Source organism: Salmo trutta, chromosome 34, assembly GCF_901001165.1.
Source record: "Salmo trutta chromosome 34, fSalTru1.1, whole genome shotgun sequence".
NCBI lineage: Eukaryota > Metazoa > Chordata > Actinopteri > Salmoniformes > Salmonidae > Salmo > Salmo trutta.
This window is the reverse complement of record NC_042990.1, coordinates 16,490,864-16,512,048: the sequence shown is the minus strand read 5'-3', so window position 1 is coordinate 16,512,048 and position 21,185 is coordinate 16,490,864. Positions and strand designations below refer to the sequence as shown.

General features: G+C 44.2%; 1 protein-coding gene across 6 annotated transcripts in view; it reads left to right on the top strand.

Moving 5' to 3' along the window:
- LOC115173702 (ras/Rap GTPase-activating protein SynGAP-like) overlaps positions 1-21,185 on the top strand; it is a 104,705-nt gene extending 83,520 nt beyond the window's left edge. For 3 of the 6 annotated variants that reach the window (XM_029732024.1, XM_029732028.1, XM_029732029.1), the window contains 9 exons: positions 5,318-5,508; positions 5,835-6,039; positions 6,795-7,412; positions 8,033-8,569; positions 9,260-9,427; positions 11,788-11,999; positions 12,229-12,301; positions 18,464-18,781; positions 19,519-21,185. In XM_029732024.1, coding sequence (XP_029587884.1) covers positions 5,318-5,508; positions 5,835-6,039; positions 6,795-7,412; positions 8,033-8,569; positions 9,260-9,427; positions 11,788-11,999; positions 12,229-12,301; positions 18,464-18,772 — 2,313 coding nt within the window. In that variant the 3' untranslated portion in view covers positions 18,773-18,781; positions 19,519-21,185. The remainder of the gene's footprint in view (positions 1-5,317; positions 5,509-5,834; positions 6,040-6,794; positions 7,413-8,032; positions 8,570-9,259; positions 9,428-11,787; positions 12,000-12,228; positions 12,302-18,463; positions 18,782-19,518) is intronic. The other 3 variants (XM_029732025.1, XM_029732027.1, XM_029732026.1) reach the window with 3 other exon arrangements.

Genomic DNA, 21,185 nt, shown 5'->3' with positions numbered 1-21,185 from the left:
CAACCTATCAGTTCCTCCACCCACACATGCTATGACATCTTCTGGTTTCAATGATGTTTCCAGAGACAATATCTCTCTCATCATCACTAAATGCCTAGGTTTACCTCCTCTGTATTCACATCCCTCCATACCTTTGTCTGTACATTATACCTTGAAGCTATTTTATCGCCCCCAGAAACCTGCTCCTTTTTCTCTCTATTCTGGACGTCACAGACGACCAATTCTTATAGCTTTTAGCCGTACCCTCATACTTATTCTTCTCTGCTCCTCTGGGGATGTAGAGGTGAATCCAGGCCCTGCAGTGCCTGGCTCCACTCCTACTCCCCAGGCGCTCTCTTTTGATGACTTCTGTAACCGTAATAGCCTTGGTTTCATGCATGTTAACATTAGAAGCCTCCTCCCTAAGTTTGTTTTATTCACTGCTTTAGCACACTCTGCCAACCCGGATGGCCTAGCTGTGTCTGAATCTTGGCTTAGGAAGTCCACCAAAAACTCTGAAATCTTCATCCCTAACTACAACGTTTTCAGACAAGATAGAACGACCAAAGGGGGCGGTGTTGCAATCTACTGCAGAGATAGCCTGCAGAGCTCTGTCCTGCTATCCAGGTCTGTACCCAAACAATTTGAACTTCTACTTTTAAAAATCCACCTCTCCAAAAACAAGTCTCTCACCGTCGCCGCCTGCTATAGACCACCCTCGGCCCCTAGCTGTGCTCTGGACACCATATGTGAACTGATTGCCCCCATCTATCTTCAGAGCACGTGCTACTAGGTGACCTAAACTGGGACATGCTTAACACCCCAGCCATCCTACAATCCAAGCTTGATGCCCTCAATCTCACACAAATTATTAATGAACCCACCAGGTACAACCCCAAAGCCGCAAACACTGGCACCCTCATAGATATCATCCTAACCAATGTGCCCTCTAAATACACCTCTGCTGTTTTCAACCAAGATCTCAGTGATCACTGCCTCATTGCCTGCACCCGTAATGGTTCAGCGGTCAAACGACCTCCACTCATCACTGTCAAACGCTCCCTGAAACATTTCAACGAGCAAGCCTTTCTAATCGACCTGGCCCTGGTATCCTGGAAGGATATTGACCTCATCCCGTCAGTAGAGGATGCCTGGTTATTTTTTTTAAATGCCTTCCTCACCATCTTAAATAAGCATGCCCCTTTCAAGAAATGTAGAACCAGGAACAGATATAGCCCTTGGTTCTCCCCAGACCTGACTGCCCTTAACCAACACAAAAATATCCTGTGGCGTTCTGCATTAGCATCGAACTGCCCCCGCGATATGCAACTTTTCAGAGAAGTTAGAAACCAATACGCCAAGGCTAGCTTTTTCAAACAGAAATTTGCTTCCTGTAACTCAAACTCTAAAAAGTTCTGGGACACTGTAAAGTCCATGGAGAATAAGAACACCTCCTCCCAACTGCCCACTGCACTGAGGATAGGAAACTCTGTCACCACCGATAAGCCCACTATAATTGAGAATTTCAATAAGCATTTTTCTACGGCTGGCCATGCTTTCCACCTAACTACCCCTACTGCATTCAACAGCACTGCACCCCCCACAGCTACTCGCCCAAGTCTCCCCCATTTCTCCTTCTCCCAAATCCATTCAGCTGATGTTCTGAAAGAGCTGCAAAATCTGGACCCCTACAAATCAGCTGGGCTTGACAATCTGGACCCTTTCTTTCTAAAATTATCTGCCGAAATTATTGCAACCCCTATTACTTGCCTGTTCAACCTCTCTTTTGTGTCGTCTGAGATTCCCATAGATTGGAAAGCAGCTGCTGTCATCCCCCTCTTCAAAGGAGGTGACACTCTTGACCCAAATTGCTACAGACCTAAATCCGTCCTACCCTGCCTTTCTAAGGTCTTCGAAAGCCAAGTCAACAAACAGATTACCGACCATTTCGAATCCCACCGCACCCTCTCCGCTATGCAATCTTGTTTCAGAGCTGGTCATGGGTGCACCTCAGCCACGCTCAAGGTCCTAAACGTCATCGATAAGAAACAATACTGTGCGGCCGTATTCATTGACCTGGCCAAAGCTTTTGACTCTGTTAATCACCACATCCTCATCGGCAGACTCAGTAGCCTTGGTTTCTCAAACGATTGCGTCGCCTGGTTCACCAACTACTTCTCTGATAGAGTTCAGTGTGTCAAATCGGAGGGCCTGCTGTCCGGACCTCTGGCAGTCTCTATGGGGGTACCACAGGGTTCAATTCTTGGGCCAACTCTTTTCTCTGTATACATCAATGATGTCGCTCTTGCTGCTGGTGAATCTCTGATCCACCTCTACGCAGACGACACCATTCTGTATACTTCTGGCCCTTCTTTGGACACTGTGTTAACAACCCTCCAGACGAGCTTCAATGCCACACAACTCTCCTTCCGTGGTCTCCAACTGCTCCTAAATACAAGTAAAACTAAATGCATGCTCTTCAACCGATTGCTGCCTGCACCTGCCCGCCTGTCAAGCATCACTTCTCTGGACGGTTCTGACTTAGAATTTGTGGACAACTACAAATACCTAGGTGTCTGGTTAGACTGTAAACTCTCCTTCCAGACTCACATCAATCATCTCCAATCCAAAGTTAATCTAGAATTGGCTTTCTATTTCGCAACAAAGCATCCTTCACTCATGCCACCAAACAAACCCTCATAAAACTGACCATCCTACCAATCCTCGACTTCGGCGATGTCATTTACAAAATAGCCTCCAATACCCTACTCAACAAGCTGGATGCAGTCTATCACAGTGCCATCCGTTTTGTCACCAAAGCCCCTTATACTACCCACCACTGCGACCTGTACGCTCTCGTTGGCTGGCCTTTGCTTCATAATCGTCGCCAAACACATTGGCTCCAGGTCATCTACAAGACCCTGCTAGGTAAAGTCCCCCCTTATCTCAGCTCACTGGTCACCATAGCAGCACCCACCTGTAGCACGCGCTCCAGCAGGTATATCTCACTGGTCACCCATAAAGCCAACTCCTCCTTTGGTCGTCTCTCCTTCCAGTTCTCTGCTGCCAATGACTGGAACGAACTACAAAAATCTCTGAAACTGGAAACACTTATCTCCCTCACTAGCTACTACCTCTTCCCCTACTGTATTTATTTATTTTATTTATTATTTTGCTCCTTTGCACCATATTATTTATATTTTAACTTTGAACTTTCTTCAAATTATAAATCTACCATTCCAGTGTTTTACTTGCTATACTTTATTTACTTTGCCACCATGGCCTTTTTTTTTGCCTTTACCTCCCTTATCTCACATCATTTGCTCACATTGTATATAGTCTTATTTTTGTCTACTGTATCATTGATTGTATGTTGTTTTACTCCATGTGTAACTCTGTGTTTTTGTATGTTGTCGAACTGCTTTGCTTTATCTTGGCCAGGTCGCAATTGTAAATGAGAACTTGTTCTCAACTTGCCTACCTGGTTAAATAAAGGTGAAATAAATAAAAAATAAATAAAAAAATATAAGCCTGGGACATCAACGATTCAAAGTTGGCCTTTTTGGGAGTGACCATAGAATTCTATGGGAGTGACCTTACTGAGTAAAGTATTTGTCATCATTTAATTTGAGCAAATCACACGACTGTGAGGCGTGGCTCCAAATGGAAGCAGGACCAGGCACAAGACACCTACAGTGTAGTGTTAGGGGGAAGGTGTTGTGGGAGATGATTGGCTGGTAGATTAAGCCTATTAAGCCAATGCCTAAGTTTCTCCCAATCTTTCTGTATAATTGGCTAACAAAGGCCAAGTTTGACATGTTGGTCCACCAGACTCTTCAGGCATTTGGGCAGAATTGTCTGGGAACGAGATTATGAGGAATGTGACTGTCTAGGTTCAAACCCTGGTCTTCTGAACACCACACACATGCGTAAACCCACAGAATATAAAGCCTGGTCATAGTCTTCAGGTCTCACGTAAGGTTAGTCATCACCCATGAAGAAAATACTGTCGCTCCCTCACTTTTCATGAACCGAAAAGCAAATCTTGGAGGACAAAGGAAGTTAAAAATACTTATTTATTAAAACCAACATGTTTTTGCGTATACTGTACCCTTCCTTGAGATATCGCATCCTAAATGCGGTCGTTTTGATAATAAGTGTTTTTGAGGACAAATTCCATTGTCCTCCAAGAGTTGCTGAATATTTTGCCATCTCCAGCTGAGCAAGGTAACAGCAATGCTACACCTGCCACATTTTTTTTCACGGCTTGAGCCACGACTGATTACACTCCTGCTGTTGTCAATGCTGCCCGCAACACTGGCCGCATGAGGAGGAGCATGTTAGTGAAGCAGCAAGGCATTAGACATGCCTTTTATTGTATAAAATTAACTTTTTCTATTTGCTACGTTTGCATTTGTGTCTTTGAAGTGTAACAAGAAATCTAAAGTGACTGTAATACAGCTGTAATACACTTTCCTTCTGCTGATATACCTCCTGCTACTGGTTTCCCTCCCCCACCCCTTTACGCCTCTTCTCTCACCACCTCTTGGCTAAAATCCATTTGTATTTTCACTCCCTCCACTCCCGCTGTTCACTTGGCTGAATTCCTTTTCTATTTTGGCTCCCTCCACTCTGTTCACGCAAATGTTTTGGAGGACTGGTAAATATCACTTAAGTGAAACTGAAAGGGGAGTGAACGAGGGGAGGGGAAAATAACTTTTTATTGTCTGAGATCAAAATAGGCAAGCCTTTTCTAAATTCATAACAATAGGGTAAAATGACACAACATCTGCAAAATCTACACCTCAACTGAAATATTGGACACCTCCAACTCTAGGGATTCCCCATGTAATCAATGAGTGGAGTGAGCGACTGAACACGTTTGTTTTAATTGAGCCCGTGGCTGCATCTCAATAGTCTACAGTGGCTTCCTCTCTTCGTCTCCCTTCCTCACACAAAACATGTGATAACAATATGGTTGACATCTGCTTTCATCTGCTCAGCTCCTTCACCTCAGTGTAGATGAATGAGAGGAAAAGAAGCCACTCTAGACTATTGAGATGTAGCCAAAGTCTCTCCATGATCCCTGTATCCCAATTCCCTGTTCTTTCTCCAGAAGTGTACACTTATGCACTCCTCCCCACTCATTTATAAGCATGGACGTGATCAGGGCTGTTCAAGTCCGGTATTGAAGGGCCGAAACACTTCTCGTTTCTGTTTTTAACTGGTAGTTAATTTCACTCATCTCGTATCCCAGGTCTGAATCAGTCCCTGGTTAGAAGGAAAGGATGAATTTGGGATAAACAGCCACATCTTTTCATTACGCCTTGTCTCCCAGGACGCTATTCTGAAGCTTGGTCCCTTGCCACGTCTGCTGAATGACATCAGTGTAGCCTTGAGGAACCCCCAGCTCCACCGGCAGGCCAGCCACCAGCCAGACAGGCAGCAGGACAGGCTCATCACACGGCCGTCCTTCAATCGCCTGGTATCATCCGATTTCCAGAGCCTCATGATGCGGGACCTCAACAGGTAACTGCTCCGGGAGTAAACGCACCATCTGTGTAAGATTTCTTGAGGTTCAATAGTCATTTCAATTGATATGCATTGATTATTGAAGAGCATAAGTTATAAATGCCTTGTTTCGCCTTTAAAATAATCCAACAGCTAGGGTTGTACAATTTTCATTGTTGATGCTTTCGGTTGTCGTTTACGTCTTTGTTAACAAATAATGTTGATGCAAAGAGGGGTGAGGTGTGAGCCTTGAGGGTCACCTACAATATATACTGTAGTATAGCTTTAAAATACAGCCCCTGACAATGGTAATAATGATAGATAATGATGATGATCATCTCCAGCTCAATAGACATCTCCCGTCTCCCCTCCCCAACTGCGGGATTATCTGGGGTCGGTGTCCTCTCGTCTCATGTAAGCATGGGAAGCTTTGCAGAACGAGACCCCCACGGCGCAAAGGACGTTTTCTACGTGACCCGTCCCCCCTTGGCTCGGTCCAGCCCTGCATACTGCACTAGCAGTTCTGATATCACTGACCCAGACCCAAAGGTAAACTTTGATGCATCGATTTATCGCCGCTAGCAGACATCAGTGAATTGACTAACAAAAACTTTGAGTTGGACACATACACTGAGTATACAAAACATTAAGAACTGCTCTTTCCATGACATAAACTGACCAGGTGAATCCAGGTGAAAGCTATTATCCCTTATTGATGTCGCTTTTTAAATCTACTTCAATCAGTGTAGATGAAGGGGAGGAGACAGGTTAAAGAAGGAACTTTAAGCCTTGAGACAATTGAGATGTGGATTGTGTATGTGTGCCATTCAGAGGGTGAATGGGCAAGGCAAAAAATGTAAGTGCATTTGAACGGGGTGTGGTAATAGGTGCCAGGTGCATCGGTTTGTGTCAAGAACTGAAATGCCGCTTGGTTTTTCATGCTGAACAGTTTTCCGTGTGTATCAAGAATGGTCGACCACCCAAAAGACATCCAGCCAACTTGACACAACTGTGGGAAGCATTGGAGTCAACATGGGTCGGCATCCCAGTGGAAAGCTCACCCTGTGGAAGTCCATGCCCCGACGGATTGAAGCTCTTCTGAAGGCAAAAGGGGGGAGGGGAGGGTGCAACTCAAAATTAGGAAGGTGTTCCTAATGTTTGGTATACTCAGTGTATATTACAACTTGTAGTATACCTCAAAATGTAGTTATGAATTTCCCCAATAACTAAATAGTGAACATTATTATAAGTCACATTATAATAGGTTTTTCCAGTTGACAGGTTATGTTCTGTCTCTCTCCTAGGTCCTCAGTGTTAACAAAAGCGTGTCCATGATGGACCTGCAGGACTCACGCATGAATAGCGTCTCCAACCTCCATTCAGTGGGCGATATGCTCAACTCCTCCCAGGCCTCTATAGCAGGCTTGGGCCACAGTTTCGGGAACCTGGGTGGCCCGCTTCGCATTGGAGGCCATATGTCCGCTGGTGGCTCTGGGAGCTCCGGCTTGAGGTTAAGCCAGATGGGGGGACCCCTTCACCACATGGGGGGTCCCACTGACTCTCTCTCCCAGCAGCAACAACATGCGGCAGCCGCCATGCACTTCCCCCTCTCCTTCCAGAATCCCCTCTTCCATCTGGCTGCCGACGGCCCTCGGGGTCAGCCCCACAGTCGTCCTCAGGCCCAGCCACCTCCCCCTCCACTCTTGTTGGCCCCAGAGCTTGACAATGCCCACCACCAACAGGGCTACGTGCGGGCATTCGGCCATGGCGGCTTCTCGCGTAGTGAGGACCTTTCGGCCCTGCGGCCACAGAGCAGTCTGGTGCAGCCCAGTGTTGTCCACTCGCACAGCTACAGTGATGACTACACGCGGCAAAACCAGAACGCTGAATACACCCGGCGCCAGCTTTCGCTGCAAGTGCAGGTCGGTATTCCAAGAAAATATCACTAATTCAATTTCAATTAAATTCAACTTTATTAATTCTGGTTGCGGCATTTAAGATGACATTGTCAGAGCCTAAGTGCATGTTAACAAGAATACATCTCTTCATACTAAACATACACCACACAGTGCATGTAACACCTTATGTAGACATTACATTTAGCAATCAGGCTGCTGCAGACTGTTGTTGCTGTCTGTTGCATTGATAAACCCCATCATAGATTTAAATAGATATTTCATATAATTTCAAAATAAATTGACAAGAATGAATTCACCCAGCAGTCACTTTTTAGAAGCATTGATAGTGAAATGTGCAGTATCTGCCTATTGTTTGTATGACTACTGTAGATGCTTGAAAAACAAGTTAGACAGGGATTGTCCAATTAAAAGGGATTGTCCAATTAAAAGGGATTGTCCAATTAAATTGACTTCCCAACCATTCTTCATCTCCTTCCTTGTCTCTCCTCTTACACGTTCTCCCTCTCTCTCCCTCTCCTATAGTATTTGATCTCAAATACTGTATCTTCTTTTTCTAAATATTTCCTGCCCCCCCTCCCTCCGTCTCCCTCTCTTCCTTTTCCCGCCCACCCTCTCTCTCTCAGGAGAATCTTCAGCAGCAGATTCTTATGGGCATAACCCCTCAGACGGCCACAGGCATGGGCACTCCCACCTCCTTGGCCACTCCCCCCTCCACCGTGCACCCTGTCCGTCATGGCTCCGTAGCACCGCCTCCCCCGCAGCGCCTCAAATCCCAGCTGTCCATCAGCCCCGGGGCCACCTCCACCCCTCCCAAGGCTCGCCCCCAGAGCAGGAACCTCCTTCTCCAGTCGCCCGACTCCAGCTTTGGCGGCAGGCAGCCCTCGCAACAGCAACAACAGCAGCAGTTGTCCGTCAAACAGTCTGACAGCCCAGCCCCTGGGCTCCCGCACCAGTCGAGCTCTGCCAGGGACGGCCAGGGGGCGCCACAAGGGGGCAACGGAGAGACCACAGACACCCCGACTAAGAGCACAAAGCAGCCTCAGACCACAGACACCCCAACTAAGAGCACCAAGCAGCCTCAGCCGCAGTCCCAGCAGCAGCAGCAGCAGCAGCAGCAGCCTCCACAGCAGCACCTGCTCAAGCCTACAGTCAATAAACAGGTCTATTGCTGGAACGCCATGGGCTCTGTGTTGGAATGCCTGGGTATCCAGCTGGAGTAATCCAGGAGACTTGAGACCGTGTTAGTCCACTGAGCTAAAGCCTTGGCATTAGCTCTGGGAGCTAAAACGAGTCTAGAGTTCTCAGGCAAGGTTACTTGTCACAAACCACCTCGGCTACATGTACAATCAAACCTGTTAATAACCGGTGCCAACATTAATCACACTTCTGTGATTCTCAGAATCTCTGCTGATTTAGGAGGGATCGATTACTGAGATAGCTTAGCCTGTGTCACAACTTCAGTGTTATGAACATGTAATTTTTGTTTGATTTTAAACAATCTATAATTGTTTCCCATAATGTAAAAAGTATCTAATGTAAATGTAACATCAAAGAAAATCGATTATGTATTGAAGGCTATTGTTTGAACATTACGGGCATATTGTAAAAATCGAAGTACTTGTAAGTCCAAAGAGATACATGTAGAAGATGGATAGCCAACCAAAAAGCACAGAAAGGTGTTGCTGGTTTAGCTAGTAATTTAAGTCATCTGTCTTAGCAGTTTAGACAACATCACAAGCTTTCCTAAATACTTTCTTAGATAGGAGTACCTTTTAGTCTTAATAATCTTGATAGCATGATCATGCAATTTCTGAGCCTCTTCCTGTATCATCTTGCCTCTTTGCTTTCAGGGTTCTCAGTCCCCCTCCACCCTGACCCCCAACGAGCGCACTGTGGCTTGGGTGTCCAACATGCCACACCTCTCTGCCGACATCGAAATATTGCGTAGCTCATCGAACCTTGAGGACCTCAAGCTGAAGGAGTACTCCAAGAGCATGGACGAGTCACGCATGGATAGGGTGAGTCTATTTTGGTGGTGATGACAGCCTCTCTGGTAAATTAAAGAAGGTTCCAAGATTATAAGGGAATGTCTTTATCTGATTTCCATTTTGTTGTATGGTAACATTTGACCTCCAGCATGATGTTCCAAGAATGTTATGGCAGGGTCAAAGGAAAACCTTCACTCTATGTCATAATTTGATGTACCAGGATTGGGACCTGAGAATATTGCTAGACTGTTCCTTGAATTAACAACTGTTCCTTGAAGAAAGGAATGCTTTAATTAATTTAATTCTTCACCTACCAGATGGTACATACATTTTTTCATACATGTTTTTCACACTGTGAAAAAGTCAGGAATACAGTGCTACAGGTGTAGAATAAAGTGTAGTGTAGAAGCTCTGAAACATTGGGGTCAGCCCTAATACCGTACCCGCCTCCACGAGGGGGCTAGCTTTAGTTTTATGACCTTAAATAAAAACAAAGTTCAAATAATTGAGTGGTGGGTTGGCGTGACTAATTGAGGATTTTCTGAGGGAAAAAAGAGGGGTTTCAACTCAATATCAGGAAGGTGTTCTTAATGTTTTGTAAATATTTTGTAAATATCACCATCATCTTTGAAACACCAGCGCTTAATGGTTATTGTGGTATAGCGTGATATAAGCAGAATTCAATATAATTCCCCCCGATTTCAACTGCCCTCTTAGTCACTTTATCCTGGCGCCGGGTATGCCTAATACAGTTGAAGTCGAAAGGTTACATACACCTTAGCCAAATACATTTAAACTCAGTTTGTTACAATTCCTGAAATGTAATCCTAGTAAAAATTCCCTGTCTTAGGTCAGTTAGGATCACCACTTTATTTTAAGAATGTGAAATGTCAGAATAATAGTAGAGAGAATGATTTATTTCAGCTTTTATTTCTTTCATCACATTCCCAGTGGGTCAGAAGTTTACATACACTCAATTAGTATTTGGCAACATTGCCTTTAAATTGTTTAACTTGGGTCAAATGTTTAGCCTTCCACAAGCTTCCCACAATAAGTTGGGTGAATTTTGGCCCATTCCTCCTGACAGAGCTGGTGTAACTGAGTCAGGTTTGCAGGCCTCCTTGCTCGCACACGCTTTTTCAGTTCTGCCCACACATTTTCTATAGGATTGAGGTCAGGGCTTTGTGATGGCCACTCCAATACTTTGACTTTGTTGTCCTTAAGCCATTTTGCCACAACTTTGGAAGTATGCTTGGGGTCATTGTCCATTTGGAAGACCCATTTGCGACCAAGCTTTAACTTCCTGACTGATGTCTTGAGATGTTGCTTCACCAGTCCCTCCTGCAGCAAAGCACCCCCACAACATGATGCTGCCACCCCTGTGCTTCATGGTTGGGATGGTGTTCTTCGGCTTGCAAGCCTCCCCCTTTTTCCTCAAAACATAACGATGGTCATTATTATGGTCAAACAGTTCTATTTTTGCTTCATCAGACCAGAGGACATTTCTCCTAAAAAGTACGATCTTTGTCCCCATGTGCAGTTGCAAACCATAGTCTGGCTTTTTTATGGCTGTTTTGGAGCAGTGGCTTCTTCCTTGCTGAGTGGCCTTTCAGGTTATGTTGATATTGGACTCGTTTTACTGTGGATATAGATACTTTTGTACCTGTTTCCTCCAGTATCTTCACAAGGTCCTTTGCTGTTGTTCTGGGATTGATTTTTACTTTTCGCAACAAAGTACGTTCATCTCTAGGAGACAGAATGCGTCTCCTTCCTGAGCGGTATGACGGCTGCGTGGTCCCATGGTGTTTATACTTAAGCACTATTGTTTGTACAGATGAAATTGGTACCTTCAGGCATTTGAAAATTGCTCCCAAGGATGAACCAGACTTGTGGAGGTCTACAATTTCTTTTCTGAGGTCTTGGCTGATTTCTTGTGATTTCCGCATGATGTCAAGCAAAGAGTCACTAAGTTTGAAGGTAGTCCTTGAAATACATCCACAGGTACACCTCCAATTGACTCAAATGATGTCAATTAGCCTATCAGAAGCTTCTAAAGCCATGACATAATTTTCTGGAATTTTACAAGCTGTTTAATGGCACAGTCAACTTAGTGTATGTAAACATCTGACCCACTGGAATTGTGATACAGTGAATTATAAGGGAAATATTCTGTCTCTTAACAATTGTTGGAAAAATTACCTGCACAAAGTAGTTGTCCTAACCAACTTGCCAAAACTATAGTTTGTTAACAAGAAATTTGTGGAGTGGTTGAAAAACGAGTTTTAATGACTCCAACCTAAGTGTATGTAATCTTCTGACTTCAACTGTATATGCTAATGCATTCAGAATTCCAGAGCATTGATCTCCCTCTCCTGTCATCTCTCTGCCAGGTAAAGGAATACGAGGAGGAGATCCATTCCCTGAAGGAGCGTCTGATAATGTCCCATCGGAAGCTGGAGGAGTATGAGCGCAGGATGCTTTCACAGGAGCAGCAGACCAGCAAGATCCTATCACAGTACCAGAGCCGGCTGGACGACAGCGAGCGCATGCTGAGGCAGCAGCAGCTGGAAAAGGACAGCCAAATCAAAGGCATTATCAACAGGTGAGCTCGACCAAAACAAGACAAGAAAGAAGGTTCATGTCTGCTTGCTCACTTGCCTAGATAGCATTTACTTTGAATGCATTTACTTTAGAGAGAATTTAAATTCCCTGAACATCATATCTGTTTCAAAAAACGGAAAGGCTAATGTTGGGAGCCAAAATGGTATAAATAAACGGAATCATGGCTCTGTAGCTTTCTCTAAAATAAACATTGTCTCCTTCTTTTCCAGGCTCATGGCTGTGGAGGATGAGTTGAGAGTGAGTGCCATTCCTGAAATCAAGCCCAGAATGTTCAGAGAGCAGGTCTGTCCGTTTGTCTGTATGGCTGAGAGTGTCTTCTAGTCTCTGAATCTATGGCGTGTACGTCGACATGGTTTATTATGGATTCACTGGTCTGTCATACGTGCCATTTTTACATTAGTAGTGGCAGCATGTAGCTAGTGGAATGCATTTGGAAACCTGCTACTCTGCAACATGCTTACCCAGATATGACTGGGTTACCCAGATATGCCGTAACTGTGGCAAAAAAGACTGTAACATACACAGTTTGGGGTCACTTATACAGTTTGGGGTCACTTATTAATCTCTTTGTTTTTGAAAGAAAAGCAACTTTTTTGTCTATTAAAATAACATCAAATTGATCAGAAATACAGTGTAGACATTGTTAGTGTTGTAAATGACTATTGTAGCTGGAAATGGCAGATTTTTTTATGGAATATCTACATAGGGGTACAGAGGCCCATTATCAGCAACCATCACTCCTGTGTTCCAATGGCACGTTGTGTTGGCTAATCCACGTTTATCATTTTAAAAGGCTAATTTATCGTTAGAAAACACTTTTGCAATTATGTTAGCACAGCTGAAAACTGTTGTTCTGATTAAAGAAGCAATAAAACTGGCCTTCTTTAGAATAGTTGGGTTCGATTACAGGCTTAAAATGGCCAGAAACAAAGTACTTTCTTCTGAAACGCGTCAGTCTATTCTTGTTCTGAGAAATGAAGGCTAGAAATTGGAAAGAAACTGAAGATCTCATACAACACTGTGTACTACCTTCACAGAACAGCGCAAACTGGCTCTAACCAGAATAGAAAGAGGAATGGGAGGACCGGTGCGCAACTGAGCAAGAGGACAAGTACATTAGAGTGTCTAGTTTGTGAAACAGACGCCTCACAAGTCCTCAACTGGCAGCTTCATTAAATAGTACCCGCAAAACACCAGTCTCAACATCAACAGTGAAGAGGCAACTCCGGGATGCTGGCCTTCTAGGCAGGGTTCCTATGTCTGTGTTTGTGTTCTTTTGCCCATCTTAATCTTTTCTTTTTATTGGCCAGTCTGAGATATGGCTTTTTCTTTGCAACTCTGCCTTTCTAAGTGACCCCAAACTTTTGAACGGTCGTGTCCTTAACCCCATAAAGGGCCTTGATAACTCATGGACCCAATACAGTTTCTCAACATTAGTTTCCCTTGAAAAAACCCATGCCGAAACATCTACAATGGTGTTCACTTTACATTGATGAATTAGTTTACTTGACAACATATAATATATAAATATATATATATGTGCACCATGTCTGTTCCGTTGTATGTAAGCTGTTCAATGTCTGTCTAGGCACAATGTCACTACATTCTTTCATTTTTACCACCACTGACAAAAGACAAAAGTTTCATATTGAGGCATGTCTAACTCGAAGTTGGTGTGAATGGCATCTACTGTATGATGGAGTAGACCGGATGTATTTTTTATTTTATTTTTATTTCACTTTTATTTAGGTAGGCCAGTTGACAACAAGTTCTCATTTACAACTGCAACCTGGCCAAGATAAAGCAAAGTAGTGCAACAAAAACAACAACACAGAGTTACACATAAACAAACGTACAGTCAATAACACAATAGAAAAATCTATGTAGAGTGTGTGCAAATGTAGAAGAATAGGGAGGTAGGCAAAAATTAGGTGAAATAATTAGAATTTAGCAACACTGGAGTGATAGATGTGCAGATGATGATGTGCAAGTAAAGATACTGGGGTGCAAAAGAGCAAGAAGGTAAGTAATGATATGGGGATAAGGTAGTTGGGTGTGCTATTTACAGATTTGCTGTGTACAGGTATAGTGATCGGTAAGCTGCTCTGACAGCTGATGCTTAAAGTTAGAGAGGGAGATATAAGACTCCAGCTTCAGTGATTTTTGCAATTCGTTCCAGTCATTAGCAACAGAGAACTGGAAGGAAAGGCGGCCAAAGGAAATGTTGGCTTTGGGGATGACCAGTGAAATATACCTGCTGGAGCGCGTGCTATGGGTGGGTGTTGCTATGATGACCAGTGAGCTGAGATAAACTTGACCTGGAGCCAGTGGGTTTGGCGACGAATATGTAGTGAGGGCCAGCCAACGAGAGTATACAGGTCTCAGTGGTGGGTGCTAAATGATGTAAATGTAAATGTGGGTAGTATATGGGGCTTTGGTGACAAAATGGATGGCACTGTGATGGACTACATCCAGTTTGCTGAGTAGAGTGTTGGAGGCTATTTTGTAAATGACAAAGCTAAAGTCAAGGATGGGTAGGATAGTCAGTTTTACGAGGGTATGTTTGGCAGCATGAGTGAAGGAGGCTTTGTTGCGAAATAGGAAGCCGATTCTATATTTAATTTTGGATTGGAGATGATTGATGTGAGTCTGGAAGGAGAGTTTACAGTCTAACCAGACACCAAGGTATTTGTAGTTGTCCACATATTCAAGGTCAGAACCGTCCAGAGTAGTGATGCTAGTCAGGCGGGAGGGTGCGGGCAGCAATCGGTTGAAGAGCATGCACTCTATCTAAGAAGTAGTTGGTGAACCAGGCGAGGCAATCATTTGAGAAGCCAAGGCTATTGAGTCTGCCAATAAGAATGCGGTGATTGACAGAGTCGAAAGCCTTTGCCAGGTCGATGAAGACGGCTGCACAGTACTGTCTTTTATCGATGGTGGTTATGATATCGTTTAGGACCTTGAGCGTGGCTGAGGTGCACCCATGACCATCTCAGAAACCAGATTGCATAGTGGAGAAGGTATGGTGGGATTCGAAATGGTCAGTGATCTGTTTGTTGGGGTGGTCATTTGACCGTGGACTCATTACGCATGCAGGCAATGAGGCAGTGATCGCTGAGATCCTGGTTGAAGACAGCAGAGGTGTATTTAGAGGGAAAGTTGGTCAGGATGATATCTAAGAGGGTGCCATTGGTTACGAATTCAGGGTTGTACCTGGTAGGTTCCTTGATCATTTGTGTGAGATTGAGGGCATTTAGCTTCGATTGTTGGAAGGCCGGGGTGTTAAGCATGTCCCAGTTTAGGTCACCTAACAGTACGAACTCTGAAGATAGATGGGGGGCGATCAATTCACATATGGTGTCCAGGGCACAGCTGGGGGCTGAAGGGGGTCTATAGCAAGTGGCAACGGTGAGAGACTTGTTTCTGGAAAGGTGGATTTTTAAAAGTAGAAGCTCGAATTCTTTGTGCACAGACCTGGATAGTATGACAGAACTCTGCAGGCTATCTCTGCAGTAGTCTGCAACTCCGCCCCCTTTGGCAGTTCTATATTTTCGTAAAATGTTAAAGTTAGGGAGGAACAGGATATAAGTATGGCTAAAGGCTATAAGAACTGGTCATCTAGTGCGTTCGGAACAAAGTAAAAGGAGCAGATTTCTGGGCGCGAAAGAATACATTCAAGGCATAATGTACAGAAAATGGTATGGTAGGATGTGAGTACAGTGGAGGTAAACCTAGGCATTGAGTGACGATGAGAGAGGTTTTGTCTCTAGAGGCACCATTTAAGCTAGGTGAAGTCACAGCATGAGTGGGGGGTGGAACAAAAGGGCTAGCTAAGGCATATTGAGCAGGGCTGGAGGCTCTACAGTGAAATAAGACAATAATCACAAACCAAAACAGCAATAGACAAGACATGTGTAGCCGAGTGATCATAGGGTCCAGTGAGTAGCTAGGCGAGCTGGAGACACGGCGATTCAGACAGCTAGTAGGCCGGGGCTAGCAGATGGGCTTCAGGGGGACGTCGCTACGGGAGAGCCTGTTGAAACCCCCTCGAACGGCTACGTCGGCAGACCAGTCGTGACGGATCGGCAGGGCTCCGTGTCGGCAGCAAAGGGTCCAGGCCAATTGGCAAAATAGGTATTGAAGCCCAGGAATTGTCTGATGGATCTCTTCGGCTAGCCAGGAGATGGGCCTAGCTCCAGGCTAGCTCCAGGCTAACTGGTGCTTGCTTCGGGACAGAGACATTAGCCAGGAGTAGCCACTCGGATAGCAGCTAACTAGCTGCGATGATCCGGTGTAAAGGTTCAGAGCTTGCGGAAGGAATCCGGAGATGTGGTGGAGAAAAAGCAGTCCGATATGCTCTGGGTTGATATCACGCTGCACAGACAGGCAGGAATTGACCGAGCTGAGGCTGGCTGTTGTCCTAGTTAACGGTGATGACCGCTAGCAGTGGCTAACTGACTACTAGCTAGTAGCTAGTTAGCTGGCTAGCTCCTGATAGGGGTTCCGGTTCTAAAGTATACAAAATAGCAGATCCATACCACATTGTGTGAGGCAGGAGAGTATGTTGAAATTGAGATAAAAAATATATACGAAATATATACAAAGAAAACAATATATACACGGGACGGGACAAGACAGGACAAAGACATCTGACTGCTACGCCATCTTGGTATAAGGTTGAATGGTGTAGTAAATATTTGGGGTGTTGCTATGCATTGCAGTATATTCTACTGAGTCCTAGAGAATGGAGTTTTATCAACTGGACAACATTTGATTGGTTGAAGGCGATCCAATCACTGACTAATTTGTTTTGCAAAATTCCCCTCATTACAGATGTAGGCACAAACAGTTTACCCCCTATATTTCTGAAAACAAAATGCCTTAAGTAGCTTACCATGGTACAACTGTTTTAACTTCTATTTAATCATTTGAAATATTCGTACATTGTTTTAATTTTTCAAAAGCAAGAGGCTCAATGTGTGAATCAGAAAGAAGATGGGGATTGCACTGATAGTAAACAGGGTTGGGGAAAAAAGTAGAGTTCGGTAAAAAATATAAATAAAGAAAACATTTAAATAAGGGGATTTAGAAATGATGCAAACAATGCCATTGATAAAACTCCCAATATCTGCTATATTAAAGCTTCAAACAGCAATGGTTCTATGTAGCACTTTTTCTACTCAAACAACCCTTTTCTTTGAGAGGGTACTTCACTCGGTTCTGAATGGTTGCAAAGAGGGTTTTCTTCTTGCTAGAGGGTTGTGGGTAATGTGAATTTCTGTTTTCATGTAGCATGATTTCACATACCGTGGTACCTGTGATTTTGGTTGTTGTTTTATTCAAACTGTGTTGCCTCTGTGTTTATGTTCATCAGTTCTTTTGGGGTGGTGGGGTGGATACATTAGCATCTTTGTGTTCTGATACATCTTTACAGGAAATTCTTTGTGTACTGATACATCTTTACAGGAAATTAGGGGCTATTTATTTTTGTAAGTCTTACAGAGTGCATGTCTAATGCTAGTTTTCCATGCATCCCTGTGTTGAGGATGAGTTTGTGGCATCTGCCAGATGCCTGAAACAGTGGTTTTGATTGATCAGGAGCATGAGTTTTTGATGATCCGAACAGAGGTTAAACATGAGACTTTTCTTTTATTATTTGAGAAAGGATAGGAGCAGAAGCAGGGAGACAGCGTAAATGAAGTACAAATGTTTAGGGCTCATGATCGAACCGGGATCCCCGCCATGGGGGGAACTTATATGGATCCAAAGGCGAGAGCATTACCCACTCAACCAGACTCCACGTGACATTTTTCGTAACTTGGGCATATCTAGCTTTACTTGTTCATTGTGTGTATAAGGCCTCAGTCTGCAGTGAATTAAGGCAGCCAACACTGTTAGGGTGTCACTGATATGAAGCCCATTGACAACTACATTTTCTCAAATTTTAATGACAAACGCTGACTTTTATCAATTCCATTACATGAAGGGAAAGGTTTCTACTGCCAGCTGAGGCTGTATTGCCTCAGACAAATGGTTGGACTACACCTGGGTTGTGTTCATTAGGGCATACAACAACAAAAAATGTTTTGCAACGCAAAATTAAAAATAGCTTTTCTTATTGGATAAGTCCAGGTATGTCAGTCCGTTTTCTTCAGTTGGGTTCCTAATGAACCCTAAACCGACCCTGTGCCCCCCCCCCCCCTTGTCTCTGTCCTGTGCTTTCTTGTGGGGTCTTTCTTTCTTTTCTTTCTTTCATCTCCGTTGGAATTTATCATTCCTCTACTTTATAACCCATTTTTCTTCTCTCCCTCTCTGCAAAACTCCCCCCATCCCCCTCCTCTATCCCCTCCTGTGTGACGTTCTCTCCCCATGCGTTCTCTTCTGACTCCTTCCCACCCACCATTCCGCCTTTTCTCCTCCCTCCCTCTATCTTGCTATCGATAGGAAGAGGACTCTTCCTCTCTGGGTTCAGCAGACCCCCATGGTCTCCCTGGAGGGGGGGGAGGGACAGCCACCGCCACTGCCAGGCCCGGGGTCTCCTTTTCGGGTGTCTCCTGTGCCAACTCCCCTTGGAACGGAGCCCTCCCTCCCCTCCCACCTCCCCGCCTACACGTCAGCCACAATGGGGAACTCCATGGCAACCGAGCCTACCCCTCAACTACTACCATGGTTACGCCAGCCAGGAGCACGGCATCTTGGACCTCAGCAACAGCAGCATCAGATCTGAGTTTAACCGGGGGGAGAGCAGTCTAATAACGAAATGTGATTACTGAAACGAGTCAAGTGGAGAGACGAGTTTTCACTCCCAGAACATCCTCTTGGCTGTTTCTCCTTTTGGCCTTTTTTCCAAATAATAGTAGATTTACTTGATAGGGACCGATTTAATGACATTGACACATTTGATTTACCAGATGGCAGATGCATTGCACCATCTTGCTTTAGTTTGCGCTAATTTCCAGCATCAGTCACTAGATGGGCTTTGAAATAATGAGAATTGGTTCTCAGTTAACAAACCTTGTTGAATAAAGGAATAATAATAACATGACATATTAGTTTTAAAGACTAAAGGAGCCATTCTCTGATATTTGACAGCTGATCCAATAATGGTGGTTATGTCGTTTTTAATCCAACGGTCAAATGGGCTTCTATCAGTTTTGAGGTTGACAATTAGTAAATCATAGTTAATGATGTGTGGATTGGGAAGGCTTTTTGTACCTTTTTATTTGCCTCTTTTTTATTTCCCTACTAGGGGTTTCAGGCTGTGTGTGTGTGTGTGTGTGTGTGTGTGTGTGTGTGTGCGTGCGTGCGTGCGTGTGTGGAGAGAGACAGATGGAGAGGGTATTTTGTTTGACCATATAGTTCTATTGCAGTGGTTGCTAAATGTTTAACTGTATTGCAGTCTAGAATAAATTGCAGTCTTGAATAACTCAAAGATTCGTATTGTTGTTTCATCCATTGCCCTTTCACCATTTTATTCTTTCCCTCCTCCTTTCCTGCAGCCAATCCAACCGTTTTACGGAGGACACCCTGGAACCTGACTGGCGGAGCTGATATGGGTCCCGGCTTAATCCTATTGGCTATCTAAGGCAAAACATAGAAGAGGTCTGCAGTACATGGCTGCTCCAGATCTGTTGATTTCCCACAACAAGCTGAACTTTTGGAAAATTCAAGGGGGGGGGGTCTTCACATGCTAACACACACACACACACACACACACACACACACACACACACACACACACACACACACACACACACACACACACACACACACACACACACAAACACACACTCCTTCATGCATTTGCTCTTTCTCTCCCTCTCTCTGCAATACCACTGTAAGTTTTGACCCTGGTGACAATCAGCTCAATATGAGTGGTGATGTTTACATTGTCTGCGTGTTGCAGTGACCCATTCACGAGTGATGAAACATGGCAATATTGAACCTGTTGTTTCTGTTTTAATAGGTATGACAAAGCACAATACTGAGAAAGAGAGAGAAAGAGACTTTGGGGGATCCCAAGATTCCTCAATTATTCACCACTTTATTAATTCCCCTGTGACAAACCTGCTACACCGAGGCCTTCGCGAAAGCAGTAGGTTTTTTAACTGCTACGCTGAACGCGTAACCCAGGGCAAGCGGGTAGAATTCTTGAAAAAAGAACCAGCACCCAGGGGCCTGTCGGAGAAACACGCTGCTTGCGCCCTTGTTTTATTGAAAACAATGGGAGCATCTGATACCCAGTAAAAGTAACGCGTCCAGTTATGCTGTCAACCACTATGGCTCCAATTTATGTTTTTTTATGTTCTTAGTATTAAACTGAGTAGTTTAATACTTAGTATTACAGACGGTGAATGAAATGAAAGCCTACTGCCAATACTGCCCCTGTTCTCAGACTATATATCTCTGTAATGCCGTGAACATATCTATCCGGCCTAATTGTTTCCTCCTTTTTCCTTGTACTGCACTTCTCTATCTCTACCCGAGAGTAAACATACTAAATATGCACAGCCCTATGTTTCACAACAGAAGGACAAAAGGTTTCAATTTCTATGTCATCTAGATACAATTTCAACCTAAGGAGCTGGGACATATGGACATTGTTTTACATTTCCTACATATGTGTTTTAATGATATGAATTACTCACCTGGACATGTGTGGTGTTTGTTTCTTTAAATTGATATCCCAGTAAGGTTTCTTTACATTGTGGACGATTCCTCTGGACCACTTCGCTTTTGTATGTATGGGTTGTCTTTCAGATGGAAAAGAGGTGGATTTGACCTGCTCTGCCTCCATCAAAGTCTGGGACACACTGCCCTCTTGTGATCATAGTATCAATCTGCACTAGATAGCGGAGGAAGGACGCTTCCTCAAGTGGTGCTCAGCTACGGAGCTCGTGTTTGGCTGGGGATCAGGGATTCTACTATTGTCATGAGTGACCTGTCCCAGTTGAATTGACGCCACTCTTTCACCTTAGACTCGTGCAGATGCCTGGACTCCAACCTTCAGGTCGTACTCACCTCCCCTTATCATCACAGAGGGGTGTGGCAGAACAATCATCAGATGGAATTATTTAATGTCTCAATTATTGAATGGGTGTATCTGTTCCTTGCATATATATATACACACAGTACCGGTCAAAAGTTTGGACACACCTACTCATTC